General features: G+C 43.5%; 1 protein-coding gene across 1 annotated transcript in view; it reads left to right on the top strand.

The window, feature by feature from the left end:
* The window catches only part of DSCAM (DS cell adhesion molecule), a 717,333-nt gene that overhangs the window by 670,827 nt on the left and 26,008 nt on the right, over window positions 1–20,498 (top strand). Inside the window, exons 31-32 of the mRNA XM_059720751.1 lie at window positions 6,402–6,599; window positions 13,136–13,438. Coding sequence (XP_059576734.1) covers window positions 6,402–6,599; window positions 13,136–13,438 — 501 coding nt within the window. The remainder of the gene's footprint in view (window positions 1–6,401; window positions 6,600–13,135; window positions 13,439–20,498) is intronic.

Genomic DNA, 20,498 nt, shown 5'->3' with positions numbered 1-20,498 from the left:
TTCTCCCCTTCCTATGTGACTAATTCATTTGCCCTTAGTTCAAATCCAGTGGCATTTCCCCTGTATGTCTCAGATTGTGGGGTAGGAAACCTATTACAATAGATTTATGGTTTACTTTATTATCCAGTGAATATTTGATTTCAACACTATGTATAAAACCAGTCTCTGGACTTTGAATAGGGTCTTGTGTTTTTAATACACATTTATATGAGTTTGGGGGGCAGGGATATGGAAATTTCAGGCCACAATTTCACAGATTCTCTGCTATGGCAAAAGAAATAAAAATACTCTCCAGATGCTTGTGCTGGGCCTCAAGAAGAGTAGCATTGCAAAAGAATTGTTTGAATAACCATTCTCCCCACAGAAAGAGATTGTGGGTCTGCCAATCTCCCATTCCATAGGGTTTTGTGAACACTCTGTGAAGATCACATAGCCACTGCATCCCCATGTATCAGGGGTGGGCAGTTATTTGGGCTAGAAGGCCACTTAACGAGCTTTGGTGAGCTGTTGGGGGCCACAGCCACACACACATGCACACATGCATGCACGAATACACACACACACACACACACTCCCCAGTCCTAGCCTGCCTATGCACCCCCTGCCCAGAACCAGCACCTGGCAGTGGCATCTGCACTGGGGGGGTGGGGGGTAGAGCCTGGTTGTGGGCCTCCAAGCTGTCCCACTCTGCCATCTGGGCTCCTGGTGCACAGCCATGCACACCCTCCCCACACCAACCCTGTGGATCCCAGAAGCCCTGATGATGGGGCAGGACGGGACAGCTCAGAAGCCAATGGCCAGACTTTATTCTCTGCAAGCAGAGGCTGGATGAGCTGTACTTGGGCCCCAACAACCGCTGGGCAGAAGCAGCCCTGCCCACCTGCCCAGCACCACATGGCATCTGGAGCTTCCAGGGCCTGAACACAGCTTGCTAGGGCCTGTCACATGGTGCCAGGTAGGCAGGAGGGGCTGCTTCCACCCAGTGTCCCCTACAGTGCCTGGGAGATGCAGTCTGGCCCCTCAGGTCAAGTGCAGCTCACCCAGGGCCTGTGGGGCTGCACTGCATCTTCTAGGTGCCACAGGGGACACAAGGCAGAAGCAGCCCCACCCACTCGCTTTCCCAGAACCACACAGCAAGCCCTAGGTGAGCCACACTCAGGCCCCCGCCTCTGCTGATGGACAGCAGCTCCAGCTCCAGCCTCTGCTGGCACTGCATGGTGTTAGGAAGGCAGGTATGGCTGCTTCTGCTCATCATCCCCTGCAGCACCTGGGAGATGGAGTCCAGCCCCACAAGCCTTGGATGGGCTGACCTTCATCTCCCAGGCTGTTGCATGATATGGGGAAGGTGGGCGAGTGGGGCTGCTTCCATCCAGCAGCCCCCATGGCATCCGCAGAAGCCAGAGTCAGAGCTGCTGCCTGCGCTGCCCACCGGAAAGCCAGATAAAATCAAGTGGCAGGCTGGATCCATCCCATGGGCCATATTTTGCCTACTTGTGCCATATATAATTTTGGTGCATGATTGCCACAAAAGCCACAAAATAGCCATTTTAAGTTATCACAAAGTTGTTGTTCAAAATGTAATTTTTTATTTGTGGGGGACTGGAGGAGGGGAAAGGGAAGCTAGCAAAGGAATGACCAGTGTACCACCTACAATCTTTTTTATTTCCCCTATGCAGGAATTTTCTGTTTGATACTTTCCTGTCTAGGAGCAAGAGTCTGGTATAGAACAAAACTCTTCTATTCCTTGCACCTGGGTAGCATAAGATCTAAGAGTTGGCTTGGCACCTACATTGCTTTAGAGAAGGGGGAAGGTTTTCTCTCTTCTGCCACCATGTAACCTCCTGCTCTGAAGGTTCATCCACATTGCAGACTACAAAGCAGAGTTATGCTATCTAATTTTACATAAAGTAGCTTGGATACTGAGAGCAGGCTAGGTGCTGGCAGCATAGATCTTGGTGCAGGCTGATTTACCTTGCTTCTCTGCATTGTAGACATATTCAGGATGGTACTCGGACATTATGGGGATAGGAGTGGAATTTTGCAGAAATGGCCTGGCATTGCATAGTGCTCATTGATAGCTGCATTCTCTGGCTTAGACACTGTTGTGTTACAGCAATGTACTACATAGTTACTGCACAATAAACAATGAAAAACTTTAAGCCCTTTTAAGGAGGACAGGCACCCAAGTCATATATATTATTTACTTATTAGTTCTTTTTTGGGCTATCTGAGAGCATATTCTCTAAATTGGGTAGCTGCAACGTGGAATGTTTCCCAGATCTGGGAACATTACTAAACAGAAAAAAGACTCTGGTAGAAAGATGTGGGGCTGATGATAGTAAGACCATAGATAGACATGTTAAGTTGTACTGGACTAATGACTCAAAAGATAACAAAGCACTGCAAATATGGATTCAAATACTGTTGCCATACAAAGTTCATGCAAGCAGGAGCTGAACACTTTACAGAGAAGTATAGTGGTCCAAAGTTCACCTGTTCCTGAAGGGCCTGCCAAGGCTGTAGAGGAACTCATGGCTCTGTGACCATGCTAGAGGGGTCATTCAGTGTGGAGTGATGTCTCTAACAGGCTACATAGGATCACCATAAACAGGATAACCTTTGGGAATCCCCCTTCCTCAGCAAAACTTCCTGAGCTGGGCGCCTTAGGGGTAGCTCTTCACAGCAGGCACAGTTGGGAATTGGCGCTAAGTGGGGGAAGTCTATGTTGTTGTTAGTACTGCTGTAAACCATATCCATGTGGTGGTGCTACTGCTTGCATTACTTGCAAAAACAGTTTCTATATTGAGGAGTGTAACAAATTTATGCAATAGCATGGACAGTTTTCTTCAAGAATCCATTACTGTTTTAATGAAAAGCTCTCAGGTATCAAGTCAATGCCAGCAAACATTTCAATCACCCTAACAGTAGTCATTCAGACCTCAATTGCATCATCAAACCCCAACCTATGGGAGCCAAACCCACTGCTCATTGCCCTTCCGCAGCTCAGCAAGGTGGGGGGGGGGGGGTAGTTGTGAGTATTGCAGTCCCCAGTGACTTTTCCACACGAGGTTGATGGCCTAGGCACAGGGTGAAAGGAGGCAAGACTTTGACTTCTGCATATGCTACAATCCTTTAAGGCAGTAAAGATTCTAGAGATTCTAGGCTGGGGTCCCATGGCATCCTGTGATGCCATGAGATCTTGTTAGAGGTGCTGTATCACCAGTCCTTGTGTGAGAAGATAGATGTTCTCCTCCCCCATTTACTGCCTTGCACCCAGGGTTCAAATTACACTTTGACTCTAGGAGAAGTTTTAGGGTGGGTTAACACTAAGTTAAACCAATTCATTGATTAACAAGTCCACCTAAGTGACCCCCCAGGTTATGATTTTCAAATCTTACAAGGGGGGCTCTCATCTCTTATGGCAGAGCTCAGCCACCACAAGCTCCCCTATAATTCGGACCCTGCTTGTACCTTTACCAGCTATACAGAGCTGCCTGCATCCTCTTCTCTGAGGGTTGCCACCACTGTTGCTACTTTCCTCCACCCTTCCCCACCCCCAGACAGTGCCTATGCTGACCCTGGCCCCCATGCTCCCAGCAGCGCAAGCAGGTAGGCAGGCAGACTCACAGATGGAGCCATGCTTTGCAGCCAAGATTGTCCCCTCCACTCCTTCCATGCTCCCAGGGCCAGTGTGAGGGGCTGGGGGGTTAATGGTCACCTACATGTGAGACATGAAGCAGCCTCAGTAGCAGGGGCTGCCCTTCACCCCTGAGGTACAGACCAAGGGTGGGGAGGGGCAGACAGTAGAAAGAACAAGATACAGCAGGGTGAGGTCCTGCTCCCACCACCAGCTGGATCAGTGATTCTCAACTTCTTAAGCCTTGAGGCTCCCACCCAGATCTTTTCTGAATTTAGATGTTGCTCAGTGATTTTCACCAGGGGTGCTATCAAATTCAGAAAAATCATGGAAGGGTGCCTTGAGGCTACAAAGATGAGTACCACTGCTTCTGACTAGATTAAACTCAATGACTTATTAGATTTAACTCAGCAATTTACTATTTGGATGTTTCAAGATGGTTCACTGATTACCACTGTCCAACACAGCCATCAGATTCCATTTATCTAAGTATACTGATCGATTAGGTAAAAACAAAGGACCCGAGTCTCCATTTACATACCAGTGTAGCTCCACTGGCTTCAGTGGGATTGCTGCTCAATTAGAATGTGTAACTCAGCAACTTCAAACCCCATACCTCATAGGAGAGAATTATGGCTTACCCTCCTTACAATGCTTCACAGAAGGAGAAACCAACTACCGTCTCATTCATCAATCCACACCACATCAAATTACAGTTCACCATGTTGCAGGGAGAGTAGCTCTTGTGGTCAGAGGAATGGGAAATGATTTGAGACAAAGTTCCACCTCTCAATGCACAATCCAGCAGACTTTGTCTGTCACCAAAGTAAAAGTCATCCACTAATGGTATAGCAGTGTCCCAGGTTCCTCTCCTTGGGGTGGTACAGCTATTCGGGCTGTGGAAAGCTTCGGTCACTGATTCAATTCAGTGGAGATTCAACCTGATTCAGTGGCTGAATCTCCGAATCTGAATCAAATCAGGAGACCCTTTAATCTCTCCGAATCAGATTGGAACCCTCCAAATCAATTCAGAGAGATTCGGAAAAATTCAACGATTCGGGCATAGACACAGCTTTAAATATTTTTTCAACATACCTCAAGGTACCAGGTGGCTTGGGAATGCTGAGATGGTGACGTGGATGGAGCATCCCACAGGAGTGTGGGAAGGTCCCCAGTGCGCTTGGCAGTGAACCCAGAAGTGGACCAGAAGCAGTTCTGATCCACTTTTGGGTCCGCCAGAGAACGCACTGGGGGCCCTTCCCCAGCTCCACAGCTGGTGCCTCCTGGGTCTGGGGGCACACCTGGGATCCCCCCATGGCTGATCGCCAAGCTGCAGGGGTGCTGGGGGACCCCCCCACTCACTCAGCAGCAGACCCAGAAGTGGACTGGAAGTACTTAGGGTCCCCTTTGGGGTTCTCCACTGAGCACATGGGGACCCTCTGCACTCCTGTGGGACGCTCCATCTGCCCCAGCATCACAGCATTCATGAGCTGTGCCTGGTACCTCGAGGTATGTAGAAAAAACATTTAAAGCTGTGTCTATGGCGGAATCGCTGATTCTCCAAATCGGCTTCGAATCTTCAGATTTGGATTCAGCTGAATCAAACTGAGACAGTGACCCGAATCAATTAATCGAATCGCTGTCCCCGAGTCAGGCCATATCTGAATCCAAATCAAATATGGCCCATTTTGCACACCCCTAACAGCTATGTACCACTGAGAGACGTAGCAGGATGTAAATCTCGTACTGGGAAAGCTGATTCATGGAGAATACTTTGAACCATTATCTGTTCTTGTATAGTGTTATCCTTATAACTGTTCTTGTAAAAATATCCTATCTTCATGTAATATATAGAACAGCTTTACCATCTGAATGTCAAAGTACTGCCATTTTTTATAAGTTTCTATTTCTGTTTTTTAATACTCTCCACAGTTCACAGTGTCTTCTTAGAAACTTCACAAACAATTTTTCACATCTGACTTAGTAACTATCCATTTACCAAATAAAGATTTTCCTTTCTTCATGGCTTATTATGGAATACAATACTTCTTTGGCACCAACTGTATTAATTTTGTCAACAGAGCCTAAAATCGTTTTAGTGGTTAATTAATATGTATTCCTTTTGCTGGATGAGTCTTCTCTGAGCAGAAAAGCCTCAGTATATTGTAGTCCCTAAATAAGTAATGGAGAGTTTATTATTTTAAAGGAGTATTTGGAGTGATTTCAGTTTTTTTTTACCCCTATAAGAGACTTTATTGTCATAATTGGTGCTGGAACTTGGAGCACTTTAAGATAAACTTTACCTTTAACATTCATGATCAATAAGCATGTTGGTCCAAATCAGAAGTAATACATATATAGGAGTTTTTGTAGTGACTCTTCATGTAGTATATACTGTATTGCTATTATGTTAGGTCCCTGGAACAGATAATGAGATTATATAATCTTCTGGCAAATTGTCACCTTAACCTTTGGATATACTTATACATGTTGCATGAGGAATGGAACAAAGTTAAGGTGGAGGATGGATTTCTCTGAGTCAGGTGAAGTGATAACAAGTGAAAGAGGATTATATACCAGTTGGAGACTAGCTGAATCCCTTGCTTGGTCATTCCTAAGTATTTATTTCATTTGCGGTCTTATAAAGATGTAGTTTTTGTGGGGCTAAAAATGTCCTGGTTTGGAGAGTGCTAGGTATATTGCTAGCTAGTGATTTTTCAACTAAGAATCTATTGGCAAAGATTTTCTATTCTGTCAATCACAGATCCTACCACAAGAAGAAGTGCAAAAACTGGCCCCACAGCTCGCAACAGATATGCTAGTCAATGGACTCTCAACAGACCCCATCCCACCATATCGGCCCACACCCTCACCACAGACTGGAGGCTGCCAACACCCAGAGCTGCAGGATCAGTGGACAAAGAAAGTGACAGCTACAGCGTCAGTCCCTCACAGGATACAGGTATAATTTTTGTAGCATTCTAAAGCAAAGACGGGACAGTTATAGCCAAGATGAGTTACTATATTTGGTGCTCTGACTAGCAGACTTTTTTCTTTTAAAATAAGGGGTTGTTTTTTTTCTTCAATGTGCTGTTTAAGTGCAGTGTTTACTGAGTATGCAAGCACCTGCCAATTGTGGTAACAAAAATATTGCACATAACTGTTCATACCAAACTGAGACTCCAGAGGCTTTTGATGGTTCTTCTGTAGGTCATTTTTCTGGTCACAAAAACTGTGTACTTCCTGAGTTCTCAGGAAAATGTATAAAAATTTGCTGCATAAAATGATACTGGCTGAGAAGTGGCAGTACTAGTAATGAAGAAAATGGCCAAGTCAAAAGTGGGTTTTCAGCTTTGAGCAACATCGAGATAAAATTTTAATTTTTTGGTGGTGTAATTTGTCCAGAGGGATTTGATTCTAAGATGAAAAAGATAAGGAGAAAACCTCAATAAGGGCTCAATGTAGCAATCTAGCACTGAAAATGATCAGCTAAACCCTGTTTTCGTGGGAAACAACCATTTGTTTAAGTTCATCTCTCTAAATGATCAGAAGAGGGAAAGTAAATATAAAATTGTGTCTTCAATCGTAATACTATCTTTGTTAATTTCTCAAGTAATAAGCAAGCTGTGGGACTAGAAAAAGAAGCTTTGTGTACTTCTGCTCTGTATTGAAATAGTGACAGATATATAAGTAGGTTAGTTATGGCAAGTTATCCAGGAAAAAGGCATGCAGCTGGTCCAAAGTTAGGTTACAAATGGGAAAAAATATTTTGCTTTGTATCTGACAAGAGGGTAAATTCTTTGTTTCACTCCAGGTTTCCAAAAAGGAACTACCTGTAATTCAACAAGGCATAACATAGGAGATATAAGGAAAGTCACAGAGGGTACCTCCATGTGGGCATGGATGTTTGTTTTCCTGGGGACAAGGTGTGCCACTGCTACTTGTCCCTGGGGAATGTCTGTCCCACATGCTCTCTGGTATGTGGCAGGTTACCCCATATCAGGTAGGAGAGGCTGGGGCCAGCAACTCTGCTTGCCCCAGAAGCCTTACCTGTGGTCCTAGGGACCTCCTGGGGCTGTAGCCATGGCAGAAAGCCTAACCAGCAGCCAGAACATGGCTCCAGCCAGCCAGCCTCCAGTATTGGGTGACTCATGCTGCTGCCACGTGCACCACCCTGCTTTTTTCAGTATGGGTTGTTTTGACCCCGGGATCTCCCACCGTCAACCGCCCCCACCCCCCATGTTGCAAGATAGCAGCATAGGGAATGCCTGTATGTGCAGTGTGTGGCACCATAGATGTGTCCGTGGTGCCACATACTGCACGTCTGTGCTCATCCAGATGGAGCCAGAGAAGCCAGGTTCCAGAAGACACAGAAACCCAAAGCCATATGTACAAATAGTATTTTACTGCCTTAAATTATATGAGGGTTTTTTTTAATTTAGTTATTCTCTGAATAAAAAAAACAGGCAGCTTGCTTGTCTTAGTCTACAAATTCTGCAGTGAGGTTTTTGAAAAAAATGTTGAAGTTGATCCCCTGGCCACATACCCACAAGCAGGAACATGTGGTTTGTGGTGCCTCAAAGCCTGTTGAGGTACTGTGAAATGCACATGGAGCTCGTGATTCTGTTCGCTGAGCTTGTGATGTTGCATATTTGCAGTGCAGTGACAAAATTAGATACCTGGAAATCCTGGTATCTAAAAAAACTGCAGCAGAAAAAAAGCAAGGTGGTGCACATGGCTGCAGTGTTTGCTGCCTGAAACCAGAGCCTGGTCAGCCAGAGCCACACTCTGGCTACCAGCCAGGCTCCACCACCACTGAAGCCCCAGGAGGCCCCCAGGACACACAGGTAAGGCTGCTGGGGTCAGCCCAGGTGCTGGCCCTAGCCTCTCCTACCACACCTGAGGCAATATGCCATGCACCAGAGTGCACATGTAGGGATGTGCCCAGAAGCAACTAGCTGTGGCACAAATGTGTCACTGCTATTTGTCCTCAGGGAAACGTACATTCCCAGTCATGGGGATGTGCCCCCTAAATCCATATTTAGGCATGCTTGAAAATAGTGTCATTTTCAGAAGTGGTTGAATGCCAAGTATATCCTGTTAACTTACACTGGCCTTCTCAGAAGACTAAGCAATATGCCTAGTCGCAGGGGTTGGCAACCTTTTTCAATCCACTGGCCAAAACAAGCCAGCTTCTGCCAAATGTAGGGTTTGGACTAGATAACTTCCTGAGCTTGCTTCTACCCTCATTTTCAGGGATAATTTTCTATGATAATGTGAGCTGGATGGCATCAGAAATGCATCAGCAGTGAGGGGAAACTTTACCTGTGCCCCTGCTGGAACCACACAGCTGACAGCTGTACCTGCAGTGCTGTAGCTTCTGCCAGCCCCCTGCTCCTCAGCTGTGGTGCCATGCTGCACCCACACACCCCCTTCCCTCCCAGTCTCTCTACCCAACCTGGCCTCAGCACAGCTTTCTTCCATCTGGAAGCTGCACTTTTCCTGCTGCTTGTGGAAGTGAAGGAGGAAATGGGTGCAGAGAGAAACAGCAGTAGCACTGGCACAGCTTTCAGCTTCTTGGCCTCTGTGTAGCTCCTTACTACTCAGACCCAACATAGGCATGGACACAGGTAAAGCCCTGTGGCTGTGCAGGCTGGATCCAGGGTCACCATGGGCCAGATGTGACCCCCTAAGCCATATGTTGCCAGCCCCTGCCCATTGTGCCCAGTAGTGTTTGCAAGTTTGAGCTCTTATCTTTTAAAAACTCACACCCTTTGTTATTTCACATAAATGCTGTCTAGCATTTAATAGTGGGGCTATCTGGTCAACATTGCTTTTGTTATTATAAGATGCAGCATTAGAACAGCAAAATAAAAATATATGAAACTTATAAGATAGATAACAATGAATGAGTTTGTAAAAGCTAGCCAACTACAAATTCAAGACGCATTCTATTTCTGGAGCAGATCTCTTCATTTCCAGTAATATTTGCTTTCGTTCCTTAGCAAGAAGGGTAGATCTCATTGGCTGTATCCAAACGAATGTAGCCATTTGTTTCCCCAGGAACAATTAACTTAGACCCTACCTGACTTCCTGCCCCTGGGGCAGGGGGCTGGACTCGATGATCTTCCGAGGTCCCTTCCAGCCCTAATGTCTATGAAATCTATGAACTAACAGCAGCACATCTTGTGCCGCTGCTAGTGATCCCCAGGGAATGCCCATGTCACGTGTGCTCTGGTGAGCGGCAGGTCACCCCAGGTGGGGTAGGGCAGGCTAGAGCCAACAATTGTGGTGGCCCCAGCACCCTTACCTGGGGGCCTCAGGGAGCTGCAGCCATGGCAGTCCTGCAGCAGGGAGCATGGCTGGCAGCCAGGGCATGGCTCCAGCAGGTCAGGCACCGGTTTTGAGTGGCGCACACAGCTGCCATGTGCACCACCCCACTTCATTAAGACACAGGTTTTTTGACCGTGGGATCTCCCGGAGTCAAAAAAGCCCTGCACTGTAGGAATGCCTGCACTGTAGATGGGTCTGCAGTGCCACATACTGCACATCCATGCTCATTTGGATCCGGCCATCTCTGCAAATTCTTTTAGAATTCCCTTAGAAAATCTTGGTAAGGGCATTCTAGTTTGTGAAAATTTTGTCACATATCCCAGTCACCCAAGTAATTTTATTTAATGAACACAAAAAGCATCATTAAAGGGGGGGGGGGGGTGTTTATCATGCTAAAATGTAGGGAAGTAGATTCACTACTTTGGTTAGTAAATTCTAAGGATGATTTTACAAGCTTCATTCACAGATACTTTACAACTTAATATCTACTCTTTATGCTGGATTTTATGTGAGAATTACAATCTGTTTTAAAATCAAAGTATTATGGGAAGCTTTGTCATAGAATGATACACTCTAGAAGGGGTTTTGGTAACCAAACAGTATGTATACTAGGCTATTTGATTCCTAAGGAAGGCATGGAGACAGGTTGATAAACCTAATATTTAAATGTTTAAACAGTTGAGTATTGAGTTGTGTAACCAAGCATAGCATAGCTATGTTTCAGAATCAATACATGCAATTATATATGAAGTGTTACCGGTTTTGATTTACTTTCAACGTTTAGATTCAGCTATCCAAAAGTAAGCCAGGTTGTGTCATGGAGGCACAGAACTTAGCATTCCAATGATTGTCCCAGAGTAGGTTTTTAAACTTAGTGAAACAAGTCCCCACAGCTGTACAAAAGTTTAATCTAAGCTGGTCCTAATTAAAGCTAGTCAGAAAATTTCTGATGAAAGAAGTTTAACCCAGAAAGGCCAATTCATCAGGCCTGATTGTTTTTTCATTCTAAGCACCTATTACTGAATGAATGTTCACTAGATGTTGAGCAAAATTCCAAAGAAACACTGCCTGGGTTCCTGACAGATCTGTCCCTGGGGTGCAGGAAACTGTAAATCCTTGAAGTAGAACAGATGTGACAATCCATTGTGGCTATTGGTACTGTCTATGGAAATGACAAGAATGTCTATTCACTGAGAAGCTGCATGTTCCCAGGATCTTCTACTTTACCAGAAAATTTTAACCATTTTGGCTTTGGTCCCACCGAATAAAAAAAAGAAAAGAAAAAAGCTGAAATTTCCTGTGAACCAGAAATCTTGCTTTTTGACTAGCTTTATTTCTAACCAAATGAAATTTATATGATATGTATATCATTTAAGTAAATCTGTCTATCATATTTAAGTAGAAGGTGTGTTTCTCATTGTGTGGAATGAAAATTGCAGCCAAGCTCTTAAGGACATGATAAAAAAAAGTTAAAGGCTTGTGCAGTTAGGGACAGAAATTACACACAGACTGGTATAAGTGACCAAAAACTGGCTCAAAATCTGTAACACAACAGAAGTTCAGTTCGCATACACTACTTTCAAAATAGCCTAAACCAATTTAAGATAAACCTGGATGGACATAGTATCAGATTTAACTGATATAGGTTAAATACGTTTATTGAACTTCTGTCCCAGATCCGCTCCATGTTCAAGTTAATTCACAGTCCTCCATCATCCCAGGATGCTTTGCATCTCTCCTGCAAATGCTCCCCTCGTATGGTAGGCGGACTAGCCAGGACCCAAGCTATCTGCTTCTGCAGAGCAGGGAAGCATGCTCTAGGGCCCCCTGGCTCCTGGCCTGAGCTACTGTAGGCATGTGTCTGCATTTCTGGAATCAAAAGTGAATGTCTGTTTACTTGCTTATTGGTTCAGTCTACACAGCAGATATTAACCTGCAAAGATTCAATCAATTTAGCTTTGGGCTTTTTGACTGTCAGTACTTAGCCTCAGTGACCACAAAGTTGCCTCTAACTAATATGGTAGTGTCATGTTCATGAACTAGCAATTATGGTTATTACTTTTTAATAAGAATCAGTAATATCTTAAAATTATACAAAACCCAGAGAAAGCTAAATTTCTAAAATTCTCTGAAGTTCGTACATACTGCAATGAAAATGTAATACATTCTACAAACTTTTCCACTTTATTAAGTAGAAACCTCTTCTCTGCTTCACTTTTCAGTGCTTGGCATTGCACTTGAGGCATGCTTTACAATATACCAAAGTCTAACTAAAACTTCATGCATAATAGTGCTTGTTTAAAGGGAAGTTATGTCTCCAGGACAGAAAAGAGACAGTTCTAGGATATAAATGTTTTAAGTCTTTGCCCATTAAAATTAAAGGCAAAGCAATAATTGATTTTAGCAGTGCTGTAAAATGCACTAGAATATCAGACTGGTAATGACCAAAATATATTACCTTCTTGGAGCTGCTTGCTCTATGCAAAAGGAGTTTATGCTCTTAGTTTGATTCCTGATAAATATTCCCATCTCCAAAACATTGCCGTAATATTTGTCCTTTGCTGATATTTTCAACAAAAAGCCAAGGGCTGAATGACTACAGAAAATGAATTATTGTTTCTCTCCTTCTGAAACATGTCTGAAGTCCTGTCTGAATGGTCCCTGTCTGTCAACACTGGATAAGTTTTGAGGATAAACAGGGGATTTTTATCACTGCAAGCTTTAACTTCATTTTTTTAAAGTAAAGTAATTTATTTTTAAAATGTGAAAAAGTAGTCGTATTTCCCATGGAATAAAGATTTTCTGTTAGTTGTAGAATCAAATACAAATTGGGCTGTGAGGGACCTCAGAAAGTCATTTAGTTTAACATCCTTCTTAAGACAGGATCATTTGTGTCTAAGCCACCCCAGCCAAGTATTTGAATCACTGACTCAGTCAGTACTGATTTATGTGATGCTACTTAATGAGAACTGCTGCTAAATTAATTAGAATAACCCATAATTATTATGTCATTGTCCAAACTAAATAACTACCAGGTATTTATAATGAAGTAGACTCAGGCAAATCATCTTTGTAATATTTTCTTGAATAATACACTGTAACATCCTCAGTTTAGCTTCTGGAAATGACTGTGCTGCTCTGTATCTCTTTGTTTTGGGTGTTTAGATAGAGCAAGAAGCAGTATGGTCTCTACAGAAAGTGCCTCCTCTACATATGAAGAATTAGCAAGAGCCTACGAGCATGCTAAGATGGAAGAGCAGCTGAGACATGCCAAGTTCACCATCACAGAATGCTTTATATCAGACACATCATCAGAACAGTTAACGGCAGGGACTAATGAGTACACAGACAGTCTGACCTCAAGCACACCATCAGAATCGGGGATTTGCAGGTTTACTGCATCACCCCCTAAACCTCAGGATGGAGGGCGTGTGATGAACATGGCAGTTCCAAAGGCACATCGGCCAGGTAAGGGCACTCGGCTAACATTTTGTTTCTTAGGATGAGAATTTCACCAAATGCATAGCGCAGTTAACAAAATGAGGTAAAATGTAACGAAGGAAAAAGAGGTTTGTGGCATTTCCAGTAAGTTTTTATGGAATAAATCATCATTTTTTCATCATAACTCATGTTATGTTCAGTGTAATTTAATTTTCCTGTATGCTGATATTGGTGGGAAAAAGGTAAAATAGTAGTCTTTCACTGATTTCAAAGGATTGCCCCAAACCTTTATTAAAATTGGTTGCAGACAGATACAATACCGCTCAGTGATGTCACTGATCTGTTGTACTCTCTCCTGGTCATGCATATGTAAAAAATTCTGTCGAAAAGTGGGAAAAACAAAAGCAGGAAAAAAAAAAACATCAAGGGAACTGTGTAGTTCTAATAGGATCTGGAGCCTTATACCCCTAGGTTACTAACTTAAATGCATCTCACACTATTAGTATCTGAAACCCTTGGTGGAAACTGTTGATGCCTATTAGTCTCAGTTCATCTTCATAGAAATAAAAAAAACACACTATTTTAGTGACACCCTTATCTGTTTAGAGTCATAGGTATGTATGATGCTCTGCAACCTAGTATGCCATAATCTATTCTACCTTCTGTGAAGATTTTATAGTCTAGGTTGGGCAATGCATGACACAGCACAGGGAAAACTGTTGTTGTTTAAGAAGCATTTACACAGTAAAAACTCATTAAGATATTTGTGTCCTAATTATATCCATTGTGTTAACTACATTTTAAATGCATTTTATTTGTAATATTACGGCCTTTGGCGCACATTACACTTAAGATGTGATTAACTAGCTAATCAAGGGTTATTCCTGTACCAGCAAGTAGCAAGCTCCCCTAGCTGGGACCCCCATCAGCTGATGGGGCTCTGTAGCAGCTCCTGGCCCCTGAGGGTAGTCATGATACCCCTTGGTGGACAAGCTACCCCAGCCTCACCTCGGCTCCTTAGGAAACCCTCCCTTGGTTGACTCATCTAGCACGCCTTGATGTATATTGTATTTCTTCCGGAGGCTGCCCAGGGCCCTGAAGTGAGCCTCAGTTTACCTCACCCTCTACTTCTCAAGCCCAGCTAGCACTAGTCTTGCTCTCAGACACTAAGTCAACTTAGGGGTATTAATTGTGGGCTCCTGTGGCCCCCATAGCTACATCAATGCCTCACAGATGTCACCTTAGATCCATGAACCAGCTCATACGGACCTCAGCCCTCTTGGTTTTAGCCTGATGGTTATTCTTGATGTAGACTGCCAGCCTATGTCCACTTCCTTTGACCCAGCTTTCAAGCCTCAGCCTGGTCTGGCCCTTGGTCCAAGTCACCCAGGTTTGGCCCTTGACCCATCTCACTTGGGTTTGGCCCTGGGCCTTCTTGGCCTGTCTCACCCGGGGTGAGCCCTTGGCCCTCTCAGTCCTTGGCATGTCTCACCTGAGATTAGCCCTTGGCTCTCTCAGTGCCTGGCTTGTCTTGCTCAGGATCACCCCTTGGCCACTGACCTATCTTTTGGGTTCAGTGCTTGATCCTCTTGGCCCTTGGCCTGTCCTATCTCATTTGGATCTGGCCCTTGGCTCCTCTCTCAGGTTCGACCCTTGGCCCTCTCAGCTTGAACCTACCCCTATGTCACATTTATGGCACAGGATCTGCCCCTTTTGGCTTTGGCCTGCCCAGATAGGGCTCAGAGCCCCAGGATGCCTTCCTGGCACCCCTGTGTGGCCTTCTATCCTCCCATTCAGCCACTGCTCCATCCTCTGGTAAAACTGAAACTTATATTGAAAGCCAGCTGCTTTACATAAGCATGCAAAGCTCTGCCTGGGTCACCATGCTGCTGCAGAAGCCTCTACTCCACTCATTGGCCACTACACTGCCCCTCTGCCTCAGGAACTCAGGCTTATATCCCCTGAGCTCCTCCTCTTCCGGTCAGGCACTTTGCCCTCCCAGCTTGATGGGCAGCTTACTGAGCCCAGGCTGTAGTTACTCCCTTGCCATCTTCCCTCCCACAGCTAACCCTTGTTCAGCTGTCTGGGGCCCTTTCTGCTGCAGTCTCTCTCTCAAAGTAATAGGCTCCCTTGGTTCTCTGTTACAGGCTCCCAACCGTGGAAGCACACCGTGTGCCCCTGCACCTGGAAATCCTGCCAGCTCATGGGACTCAGCCACAGGTGTACATGGTGTGCCCTGGAAGTTAGGATCCCCACTAGCTGATGGGGTTCCCAGTTGTGGGAGCATACTACTTGCCAGTGAAGGGGGATCATGATCAAGACTCCCCCTGCACAGGAAATAAGGCATGATAGGATCTGATGAAGATCCCACAATTGCCTCCTGCCATGCAAGTGTGGCATGGCAGGCAGTGCAATTGTGGGATCCCTCATCAGATCCCTTCATGCATTCACTTGTACATCTACCAAGGGCCAATACATCCATTGTGTTTTAAATGCATTACAAATGCATTATTTGTAATGTTAGGTTTAGTAAGTTCTGTGTGGATCAGTATTGGAGCAGATTATATATGTACAAAGCATTTGTGGGAACCATTGTAACATAACTAATAAGTACGCTAATAGAACAGAAAGAGGGTGGAGGGTCTGGAAGAGAGGAAGGAAACATAACAAATAGTACTTCAGATATGCACTGTGAACTAGGAACAGGCATTGTAGAAAGCAAGAAGGGGTTTGTGACAGAAGGATACAAGATGAACATGCAAGAAATCAAGAAAAGCAACAACAACAGCAAAAGAAAGAAAAAAAAAGAAAAGAAAAAAAAAAGAACATTGTAATAGATTGTCCAGGGAATTACTATGACATACCAAAGGATTATTGTCAGATGAATAGGGGAATTCTGCAGTAAAATAAATGATAGATTCTGATTCAGCTACATGCTGGAAATACAAACTGAGAAGATGTCGGTAGGTAGGTAGAGAGATTATATACATATTCAGAAAACAAGAATTATAGGGAAATATTTTCTTGCTTTGCTCAGGGGAAATTAATTCCACAGCTATGTAGAAATTAAAATCTGCCCTAACCAGTCAGTGAACAAAAAGGTTCTACAATTTCCTTAGACAAATAGTTTGCTCTAATCTTTTCATATTTCTAAATATATTATTTATGCTTTGTTAATGTTTGTAAGTGTTGTAATGTGCTCTAAGTAATGTAGATACTCCCTCAGGATATCAAATATACTACAATTCAGTCCCCACATGTAAGCTAAAAGCTCCAAAGATTTAAAATACAGCACAGCCCCTCCAGTGAATTGCAGACTTGCAATAATCTCTTGGGCCATTAGGTAAACTTGCATGAATTCATGTCAGTTTTCTTGCTCAATATTAACTTTCTTTTGCTATGAGGAGAGACAGTTTATCTTGTGACTTGGCAATTTTGTCTGATAACTTGGAACAGCGCTGGTAGTGGAGTAATGTGAATGTGGCTGGTAGATAATAAATACATCTTTAACATATTCTTTAAATGAATGATACTTTCCAATTTAATCATCTGAGATGAAACAGAAAATTTTGAGTGGGGAGATTCTTGAATACTAGCAGATAGCTTAATATTCTCACTATCCAAATAACCTATGGAAAACTTGTCTTCATTTCACCAAAACATTGATGAAATCACATGAATGTTATTAATAACACCATTACAATACATAAAAGGCACTGCTTTACATTTGGTAGCATTTTTTAGAAATTTAAGCATCCTAGATGAAACCATCTGAGCACCCAGACCTTGGTAATACTCACTGAGCCTGGTTTTCTTATGTAAGGTCATTCTTTCACGTCAAAGAGCACTTCGGCCTGTTTGTTTCCATGTTGTTTTTATTTTCTTATTTTCCATCTCTGTGTCCTTCTTGCAGAGTCATCATCTATAACCTCTGTTGCAACCTTCCTAATTTCTGACCTTACCTTTCAGTCAAATTGCTTGTAAACTGTCTGCTGCCAAGAATTGTGCTTGTAGGGATGTGCCTAAGTAATGGCTGTTGTTCAAAAAATACTTCCCAAAAGAGTTTGGGGATTTACAGAATATCCTACTGGAAATTTTGAAAAACTGAAAATGTTGAAGCTAAACCACATGAGAGCTTTCCCACTAAAATTTGCTGATATTCATGAATATCGGATATGGACATTTGGAAAGAGATATTTGTGTCAAAAATTTTGGAATACTTTTGACAAATAATCATGTCACTCAGATATTTGGCTACCAATTCCTTATTCTGTTGCTGTCATCAATGCCTGATGCAATGAAGAGAACTCTGGAACTTTAGGACACAGTCCTTCAAATTTCTGAGTGGCCTGTGAGGTGCTGAGCTCCTTATACTCAGGTGTATTAATTTGCTCAACCTCTAAAAGGTTTGAGTACATCTCAGGACAAAAACCAGTAGTTGCAGCACTTGACTCAGCAAACATGCTAGCATTTAAACCAGTAGACTTCCCCACTGAAGGTGTTTAATGGTAAGCAATGGGGAGCTCCTAGGCCTATTTGGAAGAGGGAGAAAGAAGGGATAGGTCAGATTTGATATTCCCCTGTTCTTATCCATGCCAACTGCAGCAAAGAAGCCAGGATAAGATTTACACCTTTGTAGGCTAAACTTCAGAATAGCCATCTAATGTTGACATTCCCATTTTGAGTTAAATTTGAATGACTCATCAAATATCAATGCAGGCTTAAAAACTGATATTTTACAGAATTTTAGGTGTGAATTAGGGCTGCCTTTCCAAAACCTCTACACATTAACTACAACTCTAACAGTGTAATTAATAGCTTGTAATAGAAGCCCTCTACTTTTTCCAGTCTACTTTGTCAGCCTTATAAACCTGTGGAGTGAAATGGGAGAGGCAACCTTCTTTTCTCTCCCAGTCAGCTGTGTTCCAGATGTCTTGTTTTCCTATTCCCATGCTTAGTTTCAGGTGGCACTGAGAATTGGTTTCTGCCTTGGATTTCTTCTTTTGCCTTATTCATGATGTTTAGTCTACATGAACAAGAGTGATTTACATGAAGTCACTCTGTGCAATTGAGGGTACAAAGTCATGACATAGCATTCAGTCATAAATGAGATGGCAGTCATTTAAAAAGGAAAAAAATTATACCTAATAAAACAATAGTTAATAACATTGGAACAAAGGCTAGGTACAGAAATTAAAAAAGCCTGAGGTGGATGTGATCCAAGTTATGCACTTTAAGCAACCTAGGTTAGTTCAGGACTGAGCAGAATACAAGTTAGCCCTTTGGTGGGTGGGAAGCATGCACAGGCTTCACTGGCTGAGGCTGAGACCTGCAGCTTGGGGGCGTTGCATCACAAAGCAGTGAAGGGAGGAGGGACTATGTGACACAGAGGAAGCAGTCCTGCCTCCTCTCACAGCTCTATTGTGCAGGGACATGGATGCCAGGATTGCCATCTCCCTCCCTCCCTGCCCCCCACCTGGCTGCTGCTGACAGCTGGCTGGAGGCAGGAGGCAGGGCTGGACACAAAGCAGGCTAAATTCCAGTGTGCCACCCTGTGAGGGGGCATTACTAGGGATCCGCAAAGCAACCTGGGATGCTGGTAGACAGTGACCTAACTTGAGTTGGGAGATCTGGCACAGATGTTCAATAGACCTGTCTAACCAAAATAGCTTAAGTCTGATGCCACATTGATCCAGGTCTATCTTAGACTGGGTTAAAAAGAGTCGATTTGCACTGAACTTCTGTTCTGTTACAGGTATAGACCAGTTTCTGATCACTTATACCCATTTGTGTACCTAGCCAAAAATTAACTTTGATTTGCTAAATTAGAGATGTGCAGCATTACTGAAAGATCCCTTGAATATTAGGCCAAGTTCTTAAAGAACTCAGATGATCAAGCCTATTCAGCTACAGTATGCATTACTCTACAGGATCACAAAAAAGTGCATCATTTCAAGAACAGGTTAGACAGACACTTGGCTGGAATGGGTTTAAACAAGGATGATCCTGCCTTTAGTAGGGGAGTGGAGTGGATGACCTCATGAGGTCTCTTACAGCCCTACTTTCCTATGATCCTTTTATCCTGTTTCCCCTGGTATAAGTACATTTTCTAACATAATATATTTAGAGGTTTGCATTAATAAATATTCCATTAGTTCCATTTTCTAAGTAATATTGAAAAATCACAGGTGCTGGAAATAAAGCAGAGAATTAACATGGTTCTAAATTCTCACATTTAATGTTTCAAAGGCATATTTTAAACAGCACCAATAACTAATCTTTACAAATCTATATATGGCTCTTTGGGAAGAATTCAGATCATGTGCAGTTTGGGCACCTACATCAACTTTAACACAGTATTTTTCCCTTTATTTTTCTAATAATGTCACTTATACATTGGAGATCACTGATCAAAATAAAATAGGTGAATTATGCCTGCTTTTCACTAGGTTCCAAAATGCAAGAGCCTGGCTTTTGGTCCACCTTCTGGACAGGATCAAGGCTGGGGTTAATAGAAGTGTCTCATTAATCATTGCCTTGGAACACCTTGACTTCTTGCACATCTGCAGGTCCAAAACAAGAACAGTACATAGGTTTTGTGACATTCACTGATTCAGCAGTAAAATCTCACTGGGTGCCCAAGTTCAGGTCATCTTGCACTGATGATAGGCAGATTGCACAGCATGCTGCTATGATGGCATTGTGTGCTAAAATGAAGGTTAAAAAAACAAAGGACTGTTAAAGAGCACAACTGCATTTTAAATATCAGATGTGAAACAACCTTTATAAAGAGAGGACCCCAGTGCTTGTTGCTAATGTAGTGTTAATGCACTATAACAGGGATTGTCAACTGGGGGTATGCTTACCCCTGTGGGTACTTAGGACAGCCACAGGGGGTACACGCGACAGCGTGGGGAAGTGGTGCAGAGTGGTGAATGGCGGTGGCGGCCACTGAGCACGAGCTCCCTGCCCCCCGCCATTCACCACTGTGCTGCCACTACACGCTGCTTCCTCACCCCCCGCCGTTCACCACTCCGCACCATCGCTGCTTGCCACTTCCCCATTCACTGCCAGCCATCAGCACACA

The sequence above is a fragment of the Alligator mississippiensis genome, chromosome 1 (genome assembly GCF_030867095.1).
Source record: "Alligator mississippiensis isolate rAllMis1 chromosome 1, rAllMis1, whole genome shotgun sequence".
NCBI classification, from domain to species: Eukaryota; Metazoa; Chordata; order Crocodylia; family Alligatoridae; genus Alligator; species Alligator mississippiensis.
Note: the sequence above shows the minus strand (reverse complement) of the source record. Positions and strands in the feature narration are given on the sequence as shown.